Source organism: Symphalangus syndactylus, chromosome 15 (genome assembly GCF_028878055.3).
Source record: "Symphalangus syndactylus isolate Jambi chromosome 15, NHGRI_mSymSyn1-v2.1_pri, whole genome shotgun sequence".
NCBI lineage: Eukaryota > Metazoa > Chordata > Mammalia > Primates > Hylobatidae > Symphalangus > Symphalangus syndactylus.
The window spans coordinates 60,796,278-60,815,880 of NC_072437.2; the positions used below are offsets into that span (position 1 = coordinate 60,796,278).

Consider the following 19,603-nt stretch of genomic DNA (forward strand, 5'->3'; position numbering starts at 1 on the left):
GACCTAATCAGGTTCTTCAAAATGCACTAACAACAAAACTAATTTTTCAGGAGGCTGACTATATCATATGAATAGACCACCAGAGAGGAAGTTAGAAGACCAGGAACAAGATTCTGGTTTTTTTTTTTTTTAAAGACAGAGCCTCCGTCACCCAAGCTCCTCAAGTGCAGTGGGCAGTGGCACAATCTTGACTCACTGAAACCTCTGTCTCCCGAGTTCAAGTGATTCTCCTGTCTCAGCCTTTCGAGTAGCTGGGATTACAGGCATGCGCCACCACGACCAGCCAATTTTTGTATTTTTAGGAGAGACAGAGTTTCACTATGTTGGCCAGGCTGGTCTCCAACTCACGACCTCAGGTGATCCACCCGCCTCAGCCTCCTAAAGTGCTAGGATTATACGCGTGAGCCACTGCACCTGGCCAAGATTGTCATTTTCTATCTCAATGACAAAGAAATGAGCTTTAGCCTTCACTTGCAAAAGAAAAAAAAAGGTGGACAATAACTACATGTCACTAAGTTGTGATAAAGACATGATAAATAGAATAAAAATATAAAATACTTTTCAACTATGCTATGCTATATAAAGATTTGACATTTTTTTCCTCTGAGCTTTAGCTGTGCACAGAAAAAATACTGCTCTTTTGTTACAAAATTGAATTTCAATACAGAAGATATCTGACCAGTAATAAACCTAAAAATTTAACATCTATATGAGCCATAGTGATTTATACAAAATAACGCTCTTTTTTTGTTCACCATCAAGTCAAAGACCAAATGAAAGTTATTTATGCACTAACTTTAAAAGGATTTTTATACGCTAATTTTTAAGCTCTTTATACACTAACTTTAAAAGAACATTTCTATAGTAGGCTAACAGTATCAGATTTGGGGCAAACATTACACCATGACTCCTCTTATAGAAAACCAGAGACAAAATGTTTACCCTCTTAACCCTCTGGCAAAGGAAAACAAGGAAAGAAATCCATTCTGTCACTTAGGTCTGTTCTAAAATAAAAGCATACACACCAAGCCCCACCCCATCTCTTCTCACATACAGCAAGAAGTACTGCAAATAGTACTTCTAAGGTAAATACTTAGGATAAATTAGAAAATTATTCTGAAATGGCTTTGCATTGTTCACATCTTAAAACCTCATGAAATTCACCACATGCTAATATATGCAAGAGCAAATCAGTAAGAATGCTAATATCACTGGCCTTTTTTGGAGAAAGATAATTAATAAAATAATTATTAACAAGAATAGAGGATGTCTGATTTTAAAGCTTCAAAGAGCCCATACAAAGATAGATTATATATTAAAAATTATTCTGTAGATCTTGCATATACACAATTTTTATACATCAATGCTATCTCAATAAAGCCATTAAAAAATTATTTTGAGGGCCCCAAGCTTAATCATTTTTAGTGATCAATCACAACTGACAAAACGAATGGTCATGAACAGCCTTGCCTAACCTAATCCTTAAGTAGAGAGCTGTGGTGGTAAACGTAGTAAACTTAGGACCATCTATTACCGTTCAAGATCAGCAACAGCTGAATACAATTACAATAGTGAAGAAGCATTCCCAATTCCAGACAATCAGCAAATTCAGATTTTCATAACTCTTACAGTCAATGTACAAGGATAAATAAAAATAAGGACCAAGGACACCAGGCTACTGTACTCTTTACCTCCAAAGAAATTGCTAATGAATTAGATCATTTACCTAAGACCTATGTAGTCAAGTTATTTGAAGCTGGACCTACAATATCACTGGAACAATTGATAGTCTGACCAGATTAAATTCAAGTTCTATTCCCACAAAAGGAATTAGGGGCTAAATTCTTATTTTTGTGTTGTCATAATTATACATATTTTGGGAGTACATGTGATATTTTGACACATATATACAATGTGTAATGATTTTGACACATATATACAATGTGTAATGATCAAATCAGGGTAAATGAGATCTCTATTACCTCAAACATTTATCTTTTCTTTGCGAGAACATTACAAATCTACTCTTCTAATTATTTTGAAATATTCAATAAATTACTGTTAACTATAGTCACCCTATTATGCCACTGAACACTAAATCTTATTCCTTCTATCTAATTGTATTTTTGTACCCATTAACCAACCCCTCCTTATCATTCACTCCCCACTATCCTTCCTGGCTGCCATTTTACTATCTCCAGATCAATTTTTTTTAGTTCCCACATGAATGAGAACATGCAATATTTGTCTTTCTGTGCCTGGTTTATTTCACTTAATACAATGCTCTCCAGTTCTATCCCTGTTGTTGCAAATGACAAGATTTCATTCTTTTTTATGGCGGAATAATATTCCATTGTGTGTGTGTGTGTATATATCTATATACACACATACATATACATACATACATACCACGTTTTCTTTATCCATTCAACCAATGATGCACACTATGTTGATTCCATATCTTGGGTGTTGTGAATAGTGCTACAATAAAAATGGGAGTGCAGATGCTTCCTCAATATGCTGACTTCCTTTCTTTTGAATATATATCCAGCAGTGACTGCTGTGTCATATGGTATTTCTATTTTTAGTTTCCTTAGGAACTGCCATATTGTTTTCCATGGTGGTTGCACTAATTTACATTCCGATTAGTGGTGTTTGAGCACTCCCCTTTCTCTGCATCCTCAATAGCATTTGTTATTGTCTTAGTCTATTTGTGTTGCTATAAAGGAATACCTGAGGCTGGGTAATTTATAAAGAAAGGTTTATTTGGCTCATAGTTCTGCAGGCTGTACAAGCAGCACGGCATCAGCATCCAATTCTGGTGAGGGTTTCAGGTTGCTTCCACTCATGGCAGAAGGCAAAGGGGTATATGCAGATCACATGGAGCAGCAAAAGAGAAAAGAGGGAGGTGCCAGGCTCTTTCTAACAACCAGCGCCCGCAGGAAGTAATAAAGTAAGAATTCACTCACTGCAAGGATGACACCAAGCCATTCACGAGGGCTCTGCCCCTCCACGACCTAAATACTTCCCACTAGGCCCCACCTCCAACACTGGGGATCAAATTCCAATACAGGGTTTAGAGGGTCAAATATCCAAACTATAGCAGTTATTTTCTGTCTTTTTGGTAATAGGCATTTTAACTGTGTGAGATGATCACTCATTGTAGTTTTAGTGATGCTGAGCATTTTTTCACATGCCTGTTGGCCATGTGTATGTCTTCTTTTGAGAAATGTCTATTCAGGTCTTTTGTCAATTTTTAATTGGATTTTTTGTTTGTTTTTGTTTTTTGTTATTGAGTTATTTGAGCTCCTTATATATTCTGGATATTAATCTCTTGTCAAATAGATAGTTTGCAAATATTTTCTCCCATTCTATAGGTAGTCTCCTCACTTTGTTCATTGCTTCCACTGCTGTGCAGAAGGTTTTTAGTTTGATTTAATCCCAATTTTCTATTTTTACTTATGTTGCCTATGTTTTTGAGGTCTTATCCAAAAAATTTTTGCCCAGACCAATGTCTTGAAGCACTTCCCTAATGTTTTCTTCTAGTAATTTCATAGTTTTAGGTCTTATATTTAAGTCTTTTTTTTTTTTTTTTGAGCTAGAATTTTGCTCTTGTCACACAGACTGGAGTGCAATGGTGTGCTCTCAGCTCACTGCAAACTCTGCCTCCTGGGTTCAAGCAATTCTCCTGCTTCGGCCTCCCAAGTATCTGAGATTACGGGTGTGTGCCACCATGTTTCACCATGTTGGCCCAGCTAGTCTTGAACTCTTGACCTCAGGTGATCCGCCCGCCTTGACTTCCCAAAGTGCTGGGATTACAGGCATGAGTCACCATGCCCAGCCACATTTAGGTTGATTTTTGTATATGGTGAGAGATGGGAATTTCATTCTTCTACATATGCTAGTTTTCCTAGCAGCATTTATTAAGAGACTATCCTTTTGCCAATGTATGTTCTTGATGCCTTTGTTGAAAATGAGTTGGCTCTAAGTATGTGGATTTATTTCTGGGTTCTCTATTCTGTTCCATTGGTCTATGTGTCTGTTTTTATGTCAGCACTATGCTGTTTTGGTTACTATAGATTTGTAGTGTAGTTGGAAATCAAGTAACATGATATCTCCAGCTTTGTTCTTTTTACTCAGGGACTAAAATTATAATACAATTTTTACTATCACCTTCAGAACCATAATTAATTCTTATTCAGAAATTATATTTTGGTTTAGTTAATATTTTCATTGGCACCCAAAGGTTCCTTTAATCTCACTTCATTGCAATAATTAAAAAAAAACCTAGCAAGGGGCAGGGCAGGAGGTAGGACAGAAGAGTGGAAACAAGCACCTCAGAGAAATGCAAAGCCCATGTAAGGTAACACATCCATGTTAGCACCTGGTTTACCCCATCTAGAGAGTTGTTTCACCTTCCTTCTAAGATAACTATAAACTTATTTTGTATAATGTCTTCCAAATTGTTTACCTGTAAGAACTATTTTGTCAGCTGCCATTTTTATGGCACCAAAAGTAGGCATGCTGCTTCAATGATGAGTGAAAAGCATATGACGATAATTTTTTCAGTTTTCAAGCTGCAATAAATTCAACAAGGGATGACAGTAGACAGCACTGGGAGATTGGGCAGTGACACTCAGGGCTGACTTTGTGTTTTTATTCCTCAGAGAAATATACAGCCATAAAATCAGAGAATGAGCCATTACATGGCAAGTCTTTCTTCTGAGTCATCTGTGAGCTCCCTTGCAAGGGGTGTGACTGAATTCATCATAGGAATTTGAAAAGCTGTTTCTACACAAAAGTACGATTCCTACTCTTCCAAAAGAAGACAACATAATCACAATGTCAACAAATCTCCCTTTGTGTATAGAAATCAACATTTTAGACAAACGTATCTTCTGAGGAGGGGGCCTCATTTACCAGAGGCAGACACCAGATGAAAGAAGAAAAAAGAAGGGAAATCACTGAAAAGGTCATACAAGGCCTCAACCTACCACATTTCCTCTTGCATACCCCCTATTCTAAATAACCTAAGCTCCACCAAATATAACTTCTCACTCTTTGTGTTGTCAGAACACTGTGTGTCTGCATGTGCTATTCCCTCCCTGAACCTTAAAATACCTACTCATATTTTAACCCCACTCCTGGTTACCCCAGGCAGAAGTAATTTTCGAGACTCTTAGTCCTTTCAGTTTATATATGTCTTACAATATTTGTAAGCCTATGTGCCTACTTCATTAGCATATGAGCTACTAAGAGGCTGAAATCTAAACCTCATTTACCTTTGTACCTCCAGCACTAGATTAAAGGGCTGGAACACCTGATAAATGCCTGCTCAAGAGAAAAGTATGGTATACGAGTTTATATTAAGTGAAAAAGCTCAGAGGAGCCCGAGCTGCAAACGTGAATGTATAAAATGACAAAGAAGACCAAAAAAAGCAGGTGGGAGGAGGGCTGCAAATGTCTAGTGAAAGTTTCCACCTCAGAGAACAGAGCTCAGAATGGCCAAATGGAAATATCGAGAATAGAGGGGACAATTTCCCTTCCTTCTCATTGTTTTCCTCCATTCCATTAGGCATGGCTCTAAAAGTTTCTTATTAAAATAACCAAACGAAGGGTTTGGAAAATCATTCCCAATGCTTTCCTAGGAAATGACTAAAGTCAATCACAAACCTCCCTGACTTCAATCATTTCCTAGGAAAATTCATTAGCCTATAAAACTCTGCAAGAACATTCAACAGTGTGATGAACACACTATTATACACACAGCTACTGAACTGTCAAGGATGAAACCATATTTTTAAAAATTCTGTTTGTTCCAATAATTGAGTGACCTAAAGTATCTGATAAAACTGAAAAGATTACTTTCATATAAGAACAACGTAAATTTGTTTTTACAATTAACATTCAATCAAGAAGTAACTATATACTTAACTATTTTTTAATTTATTTTTATTATATATATATATTTTTTTGAGACACGGTCCCACTCTGTCACCCAGGCTGGAGTGCAATGGCATGATCTCAGCTCACTGCAACCTCTGCCTACCAGGTTCAAGCTATTCTCCCACCTCAGCCTCCCAACTAGCTAGGATTACAGGAACCCGCCATCATGCCTGGCTAATTCTTGTATTTTGTAGAGACAGGGTTTCACCATGTTGGCCAGGCTGGTCTTGAACTCCTGACCTCGGGTGATCCGCCCCCCTTGGCCTCCCAAAGTGCTGGGATTACAGGCTTGAGCCACCACGCCTGGCCATATATTCTTAACTATTTTTATACAGGTGAAGCAGAAATGCAGAAAAGCTCTATAATTTCATCTGAAAAATTGTAACACACAATTAAGGGTCCATTCCTCCTTTTCAAAATTCTTAAATTATTCCAATTGAATAGCACCTTCAACACTCTGTAACAAATACACAAAATAAAGTGCCAATCACCTTATTTTTGACATATAACTAAATTCTACTGCTGTGCAACTTATATGACCATCAGTCATCTGTAATCGCAGCATCCTTGGTGCAGCCTGAGATTCTTCATTATCCTTTGGTGCAGCAACATTGCGAATTTTTTGAATTTGCAAAACACATGGACCTTCGAGCTGTCAAAACAGAAAAGAATAAAAATCACTTTCTAGTTATGAAAATCTATTCAGGGCTGTGTTTTCATTTATAGTGTTTCTCTTTTCCTTAATAGTCATGCTTTATGATTTATAATAACTTCAATTAAGACTGAAACTGAAATTATATATTACCAAGTTTTTTCTTTGTTTTGGTATTGAAAGAGAAAACTTCAAAAAGGTCTCCTGAAGAACAATTTTGTTTTAGTAATTCTGCATTCATTTTCAGAAGGTAATGAGAAAAGAAAACCCTAGGAAAACAGTTATATTTCTGGATGAAAGGTATATTTATTGCTGTTGTTAGTCTTATGCACTTTAAATCATACCCATAAATCCCGCTTCTCTCTCCTTTTACATTAAGGGACATTTTGAAAATAAAGAACTTTGCAGTTTTCTAAGGGAATCAGATTTATGGCAGCAGTCCAAAAGAATGCTTTCTGGACTGGGTGTGGTAGCTCACACCTGTAATCCCAGCACTTTGGGAGGCCGAGGCAGGTGGATTATCTGAGGTCAGGAGCTTGTGACCAGCCGGGCCAACATGGTGAATCCCCGTCTCTATTAAAAATACAAAAATTAGCTGGGTATGGTGGCATGCACCTGTAATCCCAGCTACTTGGGAGGCTGAGGCAGAAGAATCACTTGAATCCGGGAAATGGAAGTTGCAGTGAGCCGAGATCAAGTCATTGCACTGCAGCCTGGATGACAGAGCGAGACTCCGTCTGAAAATAACAAAAGAGTGTTTTCTGTTCAAAGACATCAAATTTAAAGTGCTCCCTCTCCTGGTATACATGAAGCATACAATACTACCAAAACTATAAAAAGTTCAAGAAGTATGAGTTGTAATTGACATATTTTCACATTTTCCTTTTTAAAATAAAAATTTTAATTTAACTTCAATATTAAATCTAATGCTGTATTATATGTGTTGGCCAAATTTCAGTCAAAGACAAAAATAAATATACTTAGAGAAAAGTTGAGAAATAACAGTAAAATCTGCTTACGTGTCTGAAAAATAAATTTAACTAAAGTGGCAACTTCTACATCTTTAAGTAGTATCATACCTTAGGGGAAAAAGGCTGTTTTAAAAATAGGCTTTTAAGTAAAATCTTTCTGTGCATATTAATTTATATTTTCAGCAAAGAGAAATGTGAAATAATTGACAAATATTTACACTACATTTCCTGAGCAAGCATGTTCCTAAGTTGAAAAGTTTCTACTCCATATTTACCAGTATTTTGCCTAAAAAAGGAGTAATTTTGTTATTATAAATTTAGGCCTAGAGAATATAATTGGAAAAGATAATCTAAAATTTCATCTAATTTTCACTTATGAAAAAAAATTCCAAGTTGAAGCAAGTCCGAAACTCTTAGCAAGTATAGATAAGCTGCTAATTCAGGATGAACTTTTTCTTTGGCTTTTGTTAATGCCATTAAAATAGGACATTTAAATTAAATCGTAGGCATGTTATGGTTATTATAGCTCATAATTCTGTTTATTTTGGTATCCCATATTTTTAGCCTAGGCATTGACAAATATCTAGCCTATGCTGTCCAATACAATCCTCCAGCCACATGTAGCTATTTAAATTTTCACTTGAATTAAAATTAAGTGAAATTAAAAATTGTTCAATCGTACTAGCCATATTTAAAGTGTTCTATATATGGAGAGCACAGAGTTAGACCACTTTCATCATTGCAAAAAAACCATCACACAGTTGGTGATGATCTAGGCCTATGTGTTCCAAAATGAGACTCATGCATCCTAGGCACCACACTTCCATTCAAATGTAGGAGGAAAACATTTGTTTTTATTTAATGTTTAGTAGTCAAAAAAACCCAACTTTACCAATATTCGATATCCGGAGCAACAATGGCACCCTTATTCAATCCATACAACACAGGTCACTAGGCATCTTCATGGAATTTTGGGAGTTCTACGTCCCCTGGGTGTTGGCATGACACCTCCTCTTGTTTGCTTTCAATGTGTTGTACAAACTGCCTTTTCTTTGTACAGTTAAATGGACATACGTATTACATTACCTAGTTTTACTCACTATTGCTCACAAAATGGACACGTCACTTTAAAAGATTCTGTCAAAGGAACACAAATTGAAGACAATGCCATTGATGCAAACACAGGGCAGGAATAGGACTATTTTGGTGATCTCCTACATCTGGTTGACTATGAGAACAAAGATTTGTGGAATGAAGGATAAGGAGGAACACCTGCCCCCAAATGCTGATTTCCAAGCAAGCAGCAACAGCAAGTTTACTTATTTAATTAATCCAACTCCTGGCCTCTCCACCTCTTTTAGTGGGTTAAATAGTGGCTCCACCAAAAGACAAGTCCACCTAGAACCTACAAATGTGACCTTGTTTGGGAACAAGGCTCTTTTCAGATGTAATTAGGGTAAGGATCTAAAGAGGAGAACACTGTGAATTACAGTGGGCCCTAAAGCCAATGATGAGTGTCCTTAGAAGAGAAGGGGAAACAAACACAGAGAGACAGAGTATAAACACCATTTGAAAATGAAGGCAGAAATTAAAGTTATGTATCTACAAGCCAAAAAAGGCCAAGGACTGCTACAGCTACCAAAAGCTAGGTGAGAAGCATGGAACTGATACTCCCTCAGAGCCTCCAAAAGGAACCAACCCTGCTGACACTTTCATTTTAAACTTCTGGCCTACAAAACTGTGAGAAAATAAATTTCCATTGTTTTAAGCCACCAAGTTTGTGGTAATTTGTTACAGCAGCCTCAGATAACTACTATACCCACTTACAGAATGAGTTATCTGACTGCGAAGAAAATACTGTATATTGGCCTCAGCCTCACTCATCTTCCTCTTGAGATCTAGCCTAGCTAGGGAACATGAGGGAGGGGGCACTTATTCAGCCTCCTCACTGGATTGGCACTTCCATGAGTGAGTGTACAAGCCTGCATGTTCTGTGGTTCAGTTAATGCGTCCATTTGGCTGTCCCACTAAGCCACATCTTCAAAATACATTTTAATCAGTAATAAAGTTATTTTGGCCCACATATGCCACTCTTGTACTTGTTAAGTGGTTCAAAAGCAAAGTAGAAAAGGAGGTATTATTTATTAGATCCTCCTGAGAAACCCACAGATTTTACAGAATCTCTTGTCACTTCTTAATTTGAATCATCAAGCCTTAAGTTAGTAGTTCCACAATTCAGAAATATTCTATGAATAAACCAGTATATATAATGATTTTTTTCATTATTCTGCTTACAATGTTCAGTTTCTTATACTCCGTAGTTAAAACATAGGGAAGTAATAGACCTAGATAAAATATACATAATAAATTTTTTTAAATGTTATGGTTCTAAGATCCTAAATCCTGAATCTAAAATCATCTTAAGGCTGGGTGCAGTGACTCACACCTGTAATCTCAGCACTTTGGAGGATGGAGGTGGGTGGCTTGCTTGAACCCAGGAGTTTGAGAACAGCCTGGGCAACATAGGGAGACCCCATCTCTACAAAAAATACAAAACTTAGCCAAGCGTAGTGATGTGTGCTTGTAGCCGCAGCTACTTGGGAGGCTGAGATGGCAGCATCTCTTGAGCCTGGGAGGTGGAGGCTACAGTGAACCATGATTGTGCCACTGCACTCCAGCCCAGGTGACACACACACACACACACACACAAGGTGTCTCAAAAAAATCATCTAAAACATCTACAAAAATAGACAAGAATTAATTTCTAAATCTTTCTTCAACTACTGTTAAGAGCAACTCCAAAGTAAAAAAAAAAATACCAATTTCAAATGAAAATAATAAAGAAGATTAATCTTCATCACCCAAGTTTTCTTTAATGTCTGTTTCTTCTTACTAATACAAAAGAGAAAATCAATCAAAAGAAATTACTCTAAAAATTACTCTAAAAAATTTTAATGGCTTAGAATGATATATCATTGCACCTCCAGGTAAGCATGTCTAACTTTAATAAATATTAAGTATCTGCTAGAAATATTCTCTCAGGCCATTAATCCAGGCATCATTCCTTCTTCTCCTGAGGTAGATGAATACCTCTGTCATCTAAACTCCTAACTAGTCATACCAACTGATATGGAATATCAGATTTAAATGGTTGTGTTAATTTATTAATTTATTGATCATACTAAAAAACATTCTTGTGTATCAATCAGACTCTCCAAAGTTTGGATGACAGGTGACAAATTCTCTATAGTATAATCGCATCTGGATAAACACTTAAAACAGTTTTTTTTTTTCTTAACTCTAGAAACCATTTAAGACACTTAACCTGAAAATACATGCCAGCCATTTATTTTTGTAATATTCTGTCACCCAGGCTGGAGTGCAATGGCTTGATCTCAGCTCACTGCAACCTCCGCTTCCCAGGTTCAAGTGATTCTCCTTCCTCAGCCTCCCTAGTAGCTGGGATTACAGGTGTGAGCAACCACACCCAGCTAATTTTTCTATCTTTTTTAGTAGAGATAGGTTTCGCCATGTTGGCCAGGCTGGTCTCGAACTCTGGACCTCAGGTGATCCACCCACCTTGGCCTTCTAAAGTGCTGGGATTACAGGCGTGGGCAACCATACCTGGCCTGTTTTTGTAATCTTATTAATTCTCTTTAGAAAGAAATTTCTCAATCTGTATACCTAACAACATAAGCATCACATTCCTAGAAACAAACCATATACCCAAAAGGAATATATGAGTATGATTCAGTTCCAATCAATGTTGCACCATTATTGCAAAGTAGATTAAAATTAAGAGAAAATGAAATAGTTTCATCTTCCATAGTTCTTTTATCTACTTAAAGTCATAATTCATTTCCTTCTCTACCCTATCACTCCTTCCAAAAGCATTTCAGGTGGCTTCAGGGGAGATTTCCTAGGGATCATTTTTTCATCCATTCTTTTATTTCAAGGGAGGTTTTTGACTAAATTATTCACATCTTTACCTTAAGGCACATTGCCCAACAGGGCAATGTTTCAAGAAAGCTGCCTTGGAAGAAGAAATACTAATTCTGCCTATAGCTGCTTTAAAATCCTGAAAGATAAGCTTTAAATAGCACTTATGACGACATCTTTTTTACCTACTTTCTCTGTCAAAACATCTCTTAGTATCATTTCAACACAATTTGACTTTAATAAATAAATATAAGCCAGTGCGGTGGCACACGCCTGTAATCCCAGCACTTTAGGGGGCTGAGGTGGGCGGATCACCTGAGGTCAGGAGTTCGAGAATAGCCTGATCAACATGGTGAAAATCTCTACTAAAAATACAAAAATTAGCCAGGCGTGGTGGCAGGCGCCTGTAATCCCAGCTACTTGGGAGGCTGAGGCAGGAGAATCGCTTAAACCCAGGAAGGAGAGGTTGCAGTGGGCCGAGATCACCCCACTGCACTCCAGCCTCGGCAACTAGAGCAAGACTCCATCTCAATCAATCAATCAACCAATCAATCAATACGGGTGGGATAGGAAGAGAGAAAAAAATAAAGTCTGATTTGTCACATATACCCTGTACCATTCTAAGTATGGTATCAGACCCAAGAAAACATAAATAATAAAAAAAAAAAAGAAATATACATTATTAGAAATTTCAGAAACATTCCCAATGTCATCCATGTACACATCTAGGGTGAACCCCAATTTGGGCTACATTTCCCTCCAGAGAAGATGTTTGCTTCTGGCAGTAACAACACTGCAACTAACAGTTTCAGCTTTGGGCTGGTGGCCAAGGGGCAAAGTTAACCTTAGCCAGCACTTTAACTCACTGTAAGTCAGTAGCACCCCCGCTAGCTCAAGGCAGAAACAAGCACATATTCCTTCTAAAAAACAAACAGAAAAAAGCATTTCTGATTCAAGTGGCCAGGATTCTCACAGAGAAAGATCAAGAAAAATGAAATCATAACAAACTATCATGAGACTTACAAGGAAACAAGCTACGAAGATTGAGAAACATTTAAAAAAATTATTTTAAAAAATTTTAAGCCCCTAAGGACTTGAGAATTTGTAAGTATCAAACACAGACTACAAAATAATAAGCCTAAACTAGAAAATTTATACAAAACTTTAAACCCAATAGGAACAACTATCTTCTCAAGCATACATGTGACATTTACCAATACATATCAAGCCATAAAGACTCTGCAAATTTCAAAATACAGCTATCATTCAGTCCAAATTCTCTGATCACAACGTAACTGAATTAGAAATCCGTAATCAAAACAAACCTAATATTCTGTAAGCAAAATAGGGAAAGAAGTAACCATAAGGTTAACTGAAAAATATTTAGAGTTGAATAATGAAAGTACCATGTATAAAACCTTTATACCTGAATATAAAGTTACGTTTGTAAATATGTAAATACACATATTTCCTATGTAAATACAGGAGTATAGTTAAATCAGTGCTAGAAGAAAAATTAATAGCCTTCAAGAAAACTGAAAAAAAAAAAAACTAATGAGTTGAACTAAGAAGTTGTCTTTTATATCATGAACAGCACTCCAAGCCAGCTCAAGAAGCAAAGCAGGCCAGTAGAAATGCCGTATTTTTAATTTATTCTACTGAAATGGTTTAAAATGCTTTGTATTTATTGAAAGCTTAAATGGGTGGGTATTTGTTCATATAGGTCTACAGTACCTCACCAGGGAGTATTCCAGTATCCTGCAGGGTCTTGTGATCTAGCCAAGAGCAGCCATTAACCTAGTGATTAACATGGGAGACATTGTCTTATGGAGAATGGGATGCTTAACTTTGTCAAGCACCTCGGTTAAACATTTGCCTTTTCTAGAATTGCACTTCCCAAGTGCTATTCCAATAAGAGCTGATATTCATTTTACGTACCAAACCTTTTGAGTTCAACTGATCAAATCTAAGGAAAAGTGTTGCTAGAGAAAATTAGGGAAAAGGTGAAAAAGAAAAACCGGTACTAATTCAGTAGAAAAACAATTACTCTAATTTATGTACGTATTGATTGGTAACCAGATTTATCTAAGTAGAACTGAATTGGCTAGGAAAAGAAAAACTACATGTTACTCATTTTCCTAAGCTGTCTTTTTGAGGCTTAGTCAGTCATGGGGAAAATGTTTAGGACTGTTTCTTGCTATTAGTCCTCATTTCATGTATGTTACCCTTCAGTAAGTTCTTTCCATTTTAGTTTTCTAGGATTGAAAGGCTTATTATATACATTATTCATGTGTATTGTCATATTTGGCTTTTGCTATATATTTTAACTTCATCGTTAAACTTTTGTATTGCATAGTTTCTTTGGTATATCTTAAAACCTATTTTTGAAAAAATAAAACTAATGAGTTGAACTAAGAAGTTGAGGAAAAAAAGCAGTGAGTTTAAATCAGGTAGAAGAAAAATAAATGAATCAAACTAAAATACAATAACAACATTAACAAAGTCTATTGTAACAAAGACTAATGAAATTGATAACTGACAAGAGTGACCAAGAAGCAAAGAGTAAAGGCACAAACCAACAATTTAAGAACCCATAACAGTAATAAGAGACATATACATTTAGTAATAAAAAAAAGAACTAAGGACAGCGATCAAAATGTCCATAAACTATTAGGTTGGTACAAAAATAACTGTGGTTTTTGCCATTACTTTCAATGGAAAAAACCACAATTACTTTTGCACCAACCTAATAGTAAGTGGAAGGACAAAATGTGGTATATCTATACAATGGAATATTAATCACCAATAAATAGGAAAAACTATCGACATATGCTATGTTATAGATTATCCTAAAAAATATTACACTGAATGAAAGAAGCCAGGTACAACAGGCTATATATCATGTGATTCCATTCACGTGAAATACCAAGAAAATGCAAATTTATAGAGAAAACTTAAAAGAATATACAGAATAATGTAAGAATATATTATTCTTATTGTAAATGGTATTTTAAAAATTATATCTGGAATAAGAAGAATAGAATACATAAGAATAATAATATAAGAATAACTGGCAGGTGACAGAATTACAATCAATATGCAAATATCAGCTGCCTTTCCATGTACCAGTAACAGAGGAAATAGTAATTAAAAAATTTTTTAAACACCATTTACAATAACAAAAATAGATAGGTCCAGGAATAAAGCTTACAAAAGATGCACAGCCCATATACTTCCAATAAATTATAAAACTTTATGGGAAAAATAAATGAAGAGACATACCCAGGGTTGTGCTGGAGCCAGCTAATACAAGCTCACAAAAACTTTTTATGTACATTTCTTCCTAATTCCCAGTTTAGTGATTTTATAACATAGCTTATAATCAGCCAAACAGGGAATATTTATACCATAGAAAGTGGCAAACGCTATGTGTCAGGGCTCTTTTTTGCTCTTCAGAGAAGCATTTTACCAGCATTTCACTGGTAATATCATATCATATAAAGATGTCAATTGTTTTTAAGCTAATGTGCAGATTCAGTGCAATTTCAATCAAAACTCCAACATGATATTTTTAAGAGTCTTAATCATTTGATTCTAAAATCTGTATGGGCAGGGGAGAGAATAGCCTAAGGAAGATTAATGTATTTTGCAATCACAAGATTAGAAAATTTTGATCATTTCAAGTGCCACAAAAGATATGTCTCAATTGAATCTCATATACAATACTGAAGGTAACATAGTTAATACAAGTGCTTTGCAAGATAATTTGGCATTATCTTGTAAAGTTGAATACTGGCTTAATTCCACAATGCAGTAGAGTTCCATTCCTGTTTATATTCCTTAGGGAAACTGTTATATGTGTGCAGAGGTGTGTTAGTAAAATACTTCTGGTAGAGAGACAGGGGAAAAGCCACTGTAATCTGTAATTTGTGCCAATTTCCATGGCCAACCACAACCGTCAACTGGATGTTATTGCACTCTAAATTGGAAAAAGATGCCAACAATCAACTTCATGAGCTGGAACAAGCTGGATCCAGCACACGGCAAGCATCTAACACTATTCCTTGTACCAGTAATCTCAATGGCTCTGGACACTTACTCTGGCACTCCTGCAGCTACTACTCCAGAAACAATCTTGCTGCAACTTCAACTATTTACTGACAGGATTCTCCACAGGTCCCGCTTTTTTGTATGTAACTGGCCCAACTCCAAGGCAGCTACACCTGACTAGCATAGCTGCAAAGGAGGCTGGGAGAAAAGTATCTGGCATTTTCTTCTTCTCTACACCAAAACTCTTAAAATGGGAAATTCCCCCAAACACAGGGAGATAATCTAGGTTTTAGAAATTACAAATATCCACTATACTTATTTTCCATGTATTGTTACCAGTCAAGATTTGTCAAGCTTTATTTTCTGTTCTTTAGTTTCCACTACAAAGGAGCTTTTTGTGTCATAGAAAACATTAAATATAGTGTGTGTGTATGTGTGATCTGTGTGTGTATGTGTATATGTACCGTAGAGCTATAACCTAAGATTTTAAATACGCCCGATATAGGGCATCTACCCACTATTCCTTCATTGAAAATCACATCTCTAAAAGCTAACAGTCTAGCAAGAAAAGCAACCTAATACCCTCACTAAACTGAAACAGCTGCCCCTTTATTGTACACACCTTTGACATAGCATTTGTTTCACTACATTGACACGACTGGTTTCTCAATCTCTCATTAGGCTATGTGCTCCAATAAGACAGAGGCTATCTTGATCTCTACATCCCTATCTCTTGGCACAAATACACATTCAGACACCGTCTGATTAAAAAATATATTTTGTAGTGCTTTAACTATAATTTACTTAGCACTTCCTAGATACATACCAGAAAATACAGCAGGATCTTTAAATAAGTTCTTTAATTTACCTCCAGAAATATAAAGTACCCTAGGATTATTTGTATATACTAAATAAGAAAATTAAGGACAGAGGGTAAAGTACTTTACCACTGGTCACTCAGTCAGTAAGAGGCAAATTAGAATTCCAATTCGGATCTATCTCATGCCAAAGCCTGTCTTTGTAGCGCATATTCTAAAAGTATGATAATATTTGTTACATACTAAAAACAGATGTAGGTATAAAGGGCAATGAGAATATTCATATTTAAAAATTAATTCTGCTCAAAAGAGGTCAAGAAAATTAGAAGAGAAGGGTCACACCTCAGTTGGAATCTGAAAAATAAATAGCACTTTGACAGCTGAGGGAAGACACTCAGGTGCTATACCAACAAAAAACTGTGATCTTAGGGAAGGTGCAATTCTCTTATTTCTAAAGTAAAAGGGAAGGCTGTAATAGTTTATATTTTCTGTGTTGTTCTGAATATTGTATAGATAATACATATAAATTATTTAACATGGGACCTAGCATAGAATAGGTCCTCAACAAATGACAGAAGAAAAACAAGAACAAGAATTATTAGAATTCACTAAAAACCAGAGTTCTCCTAGGTAAGGTAGGTGCTTGTGCCAAAAAAGATCAAGAGGGAAGCAGATGAGAAAAGCATCAAGAATATTCAAAGAAATAGCTTTAGGGAAGGAAGTACCTAATCCTAATCTCAAATTTTTCAAATGATATTCATATGCAGCAAAGGAGTTTAAGTGGAAAGTAAATAATAAAATTAAAACTTTCTGAATTATAAATATAGTGGTATATTTACTAGACGATCTACCCCTTAGGAATTTTTAAAACATTTAATAAATTCCTTATAATTAAGAAATTGACAACATAATCTTGAATAGGTTTTTGCAAACTTAAGATTCCCTGAAAGTAAAAAGCCTCAATTTAACCCTCAAAATAACAGTAGGGCACATAAGTTGCTCGTATTCAATCATAAAGTAATTATAGCAAATGAATACAAGGAAAGTATGTGGGACTACCAGCCAAAAGTAACACTTTTCCCAGTGTATCATTTGACAATTTCCACATTTCTATTCTTCACTTCTCTAACTTTTTGTTCCTTGGAACCAAAAAAAGAAAAAGGTAAGTCGAATAGTTTATTTTTCGATTATCTATTTAAAATCCACAGAAGTCCTATTAGTAATTACCAATAAGGACTTGTAAATAAAGCATAAGAGTTTTAGTCATCCATTTTTTCTAATACAAGTAGATGTTTAATTTTAATATACAGCTCACTAAAAGAAACAAATTGTATTACTTAACACAGACTAACATATAGGAAACATATTATTTTATTAAATCAAAAATTAAAACTTTTTTCAATTCCTTTTTAAAAACATCCGATTTCTAGACTATCGAAGGGTAAGAGAACCTTCACTTTGAATTTTAAGGCAGTGAAGCCATCTTGTGGTCGATGTCAGTATTGCTGAGGTTTTGAGACCAGTCACTCCTACTTGGGAAAATTAGGTCTTCATCATAGTTTTACATTTAAAAAGGTATATACAACGTGTCATTCTTTTTTTTTTTTTTTTTTTTTTGAGACAGAGTCTTGCTCTGTCGCCCAGGCTGGAGTGCAGCGGCGCAGTCTCGGCTCACTGCAAGCTCCGCCTCCAGGGTTCACGCCATTCTCCTGCCTCAGCCTCTCCGAGTAGCTGGGACTACAGGCGCCTGCCACAACGCCGGGCTAATTTCTTGTATTTTTAGTAGAGACGGGGTTTCACTGTGGTCTCCATCTCCTGACCTCGTGATCCGCCCACCTCGGCCTCCCAAAGTGCTGGGATTACAAGCATGAGCCACCGCGCCCAGCCTACAACCTGTCATTCTTAGAACTTAGAAAAAATAAACACAGAACTGAAAGACTGTACAGTTAGGACTCCATAGCAGCACATAAGGTCCTCAAGTAGCTGAATTGGTAAAAAAGTATTTTGAAACTAATCTGTATTTTATAATTAACTTTTACGCCTAGGTTTAAAAAGCTACAGCAAAATATTAAAATTGGGGAAGAATATTAAAGTTATACTTCCTTTTTATCATGACTTTTTCCATAATTTTTAGCTTACAAGCTGCTACAGCAGTCCTAGGACTTTGTAATATCCAAGAAAAACAAAGCATGCCCTGAAAAACTCAGAAAATAAGTTGCATAATATGGCTTCCCTACCACACTTCCCTCCAGTCACAATTTTTACAGCTTTTGAATCAAATATGAAGTGCCTATAAGAATATCTGGAAACCTGGAAGAAATTGTCATCGTCCAACTCTCACCGCTTTTTAAATTTTTCTGAAACTTTTGCATCAAGGCTCTGGGGAAATTTTGTGGAGAAAAGACAGAAATTGAAAAGTATGTTAAGAAGAGAATGGAAGAAAGAGAAAAGAACCTGAGCAAAACTACTATATTAATTAGTAATAAAGCTACTTCTACTTTTTGCCATTCTATCTTCTCCCAAAATAATCAATGATAGTAGCAATTATTAAGACTTCAATTTCAAAGCTTCAGGACGACGCCTTTCTGAAGGCCTCTGATGCATCTTAAAATGAGAGCTGTAAATTCAGTATGTCCGGGATTAGCTGTCTTCCAACTGCATACTTACAATCTTTCTTACCTGATCACAGATCTATCAGCTCTCCATTCTCCCTTTCCATTCTCAAGTTCCCAAATGCTGAAAACAGCATTATCTAAGTCTTATTAATTACAAAAATAATAATACACACTGTGTGATCATTTACTTTGGGCTTTCAGGAGATGAAGTTTGAAGACTCATCTCTACACTCCTTTAATCTACTTCCAAAAAAGATTACTGATAGGTCTTGGGGAAGCTCCAGTGCATTGTACTGAGCCTCAGGCCTAGTGAATGAGATTCCAAGGTGGTTGGAAAATACATGGGTGAGGCCCTTTCAAAGGGACCACACAAGGTTAATGGAGGCAGTTTCTAAGATGACATCCTCCTCCCTGCAACATGTTGCTTTTTAAATATTGGGCCAAATGCTCTCCAATCCTCACTCTCCTTTGGCTTTCTCTCTCAGAAATGGTAATATCAGATGGGCTTGGAACTTAGTAGAAACAGTCAGAGCAGAGGTTTTAGCTTGCTTTCATTCTACCAGAGACCAACCTACCTCAAGTAGTAGAATTCTGCATGGGGTTTGGGGCCAA

The 19,603-nt window shown here is 36.1% G+C and overlaps 1 protein-coding gene across 13 annotated transcripts in view; it reads right to left on the reverse strand.

Annotated features, from left to right (window-relative positions):
• The window catches only part of TDRD3 (tudor domain containing 3), a 184,207-nt gene that overhangs the window by 112,599 nt on the left and 52,005 nt on the right, over positions 1-19,603 (reverse strand). For all 13 annotated transcript variants that reach the window (XM_063618788.1, XM_055245351.2, XM_063618785.1 and 10 more), the window contains one exon: positions 6,438-6,598. In XM_063618788.1, the coding sequence (XP_063474858.1) occupies positions 6,438-6,598 (161 nt within the window). The remainder of the gene's footprint in view (positions 1-6,437; positions 6,599-19,603) is intronic.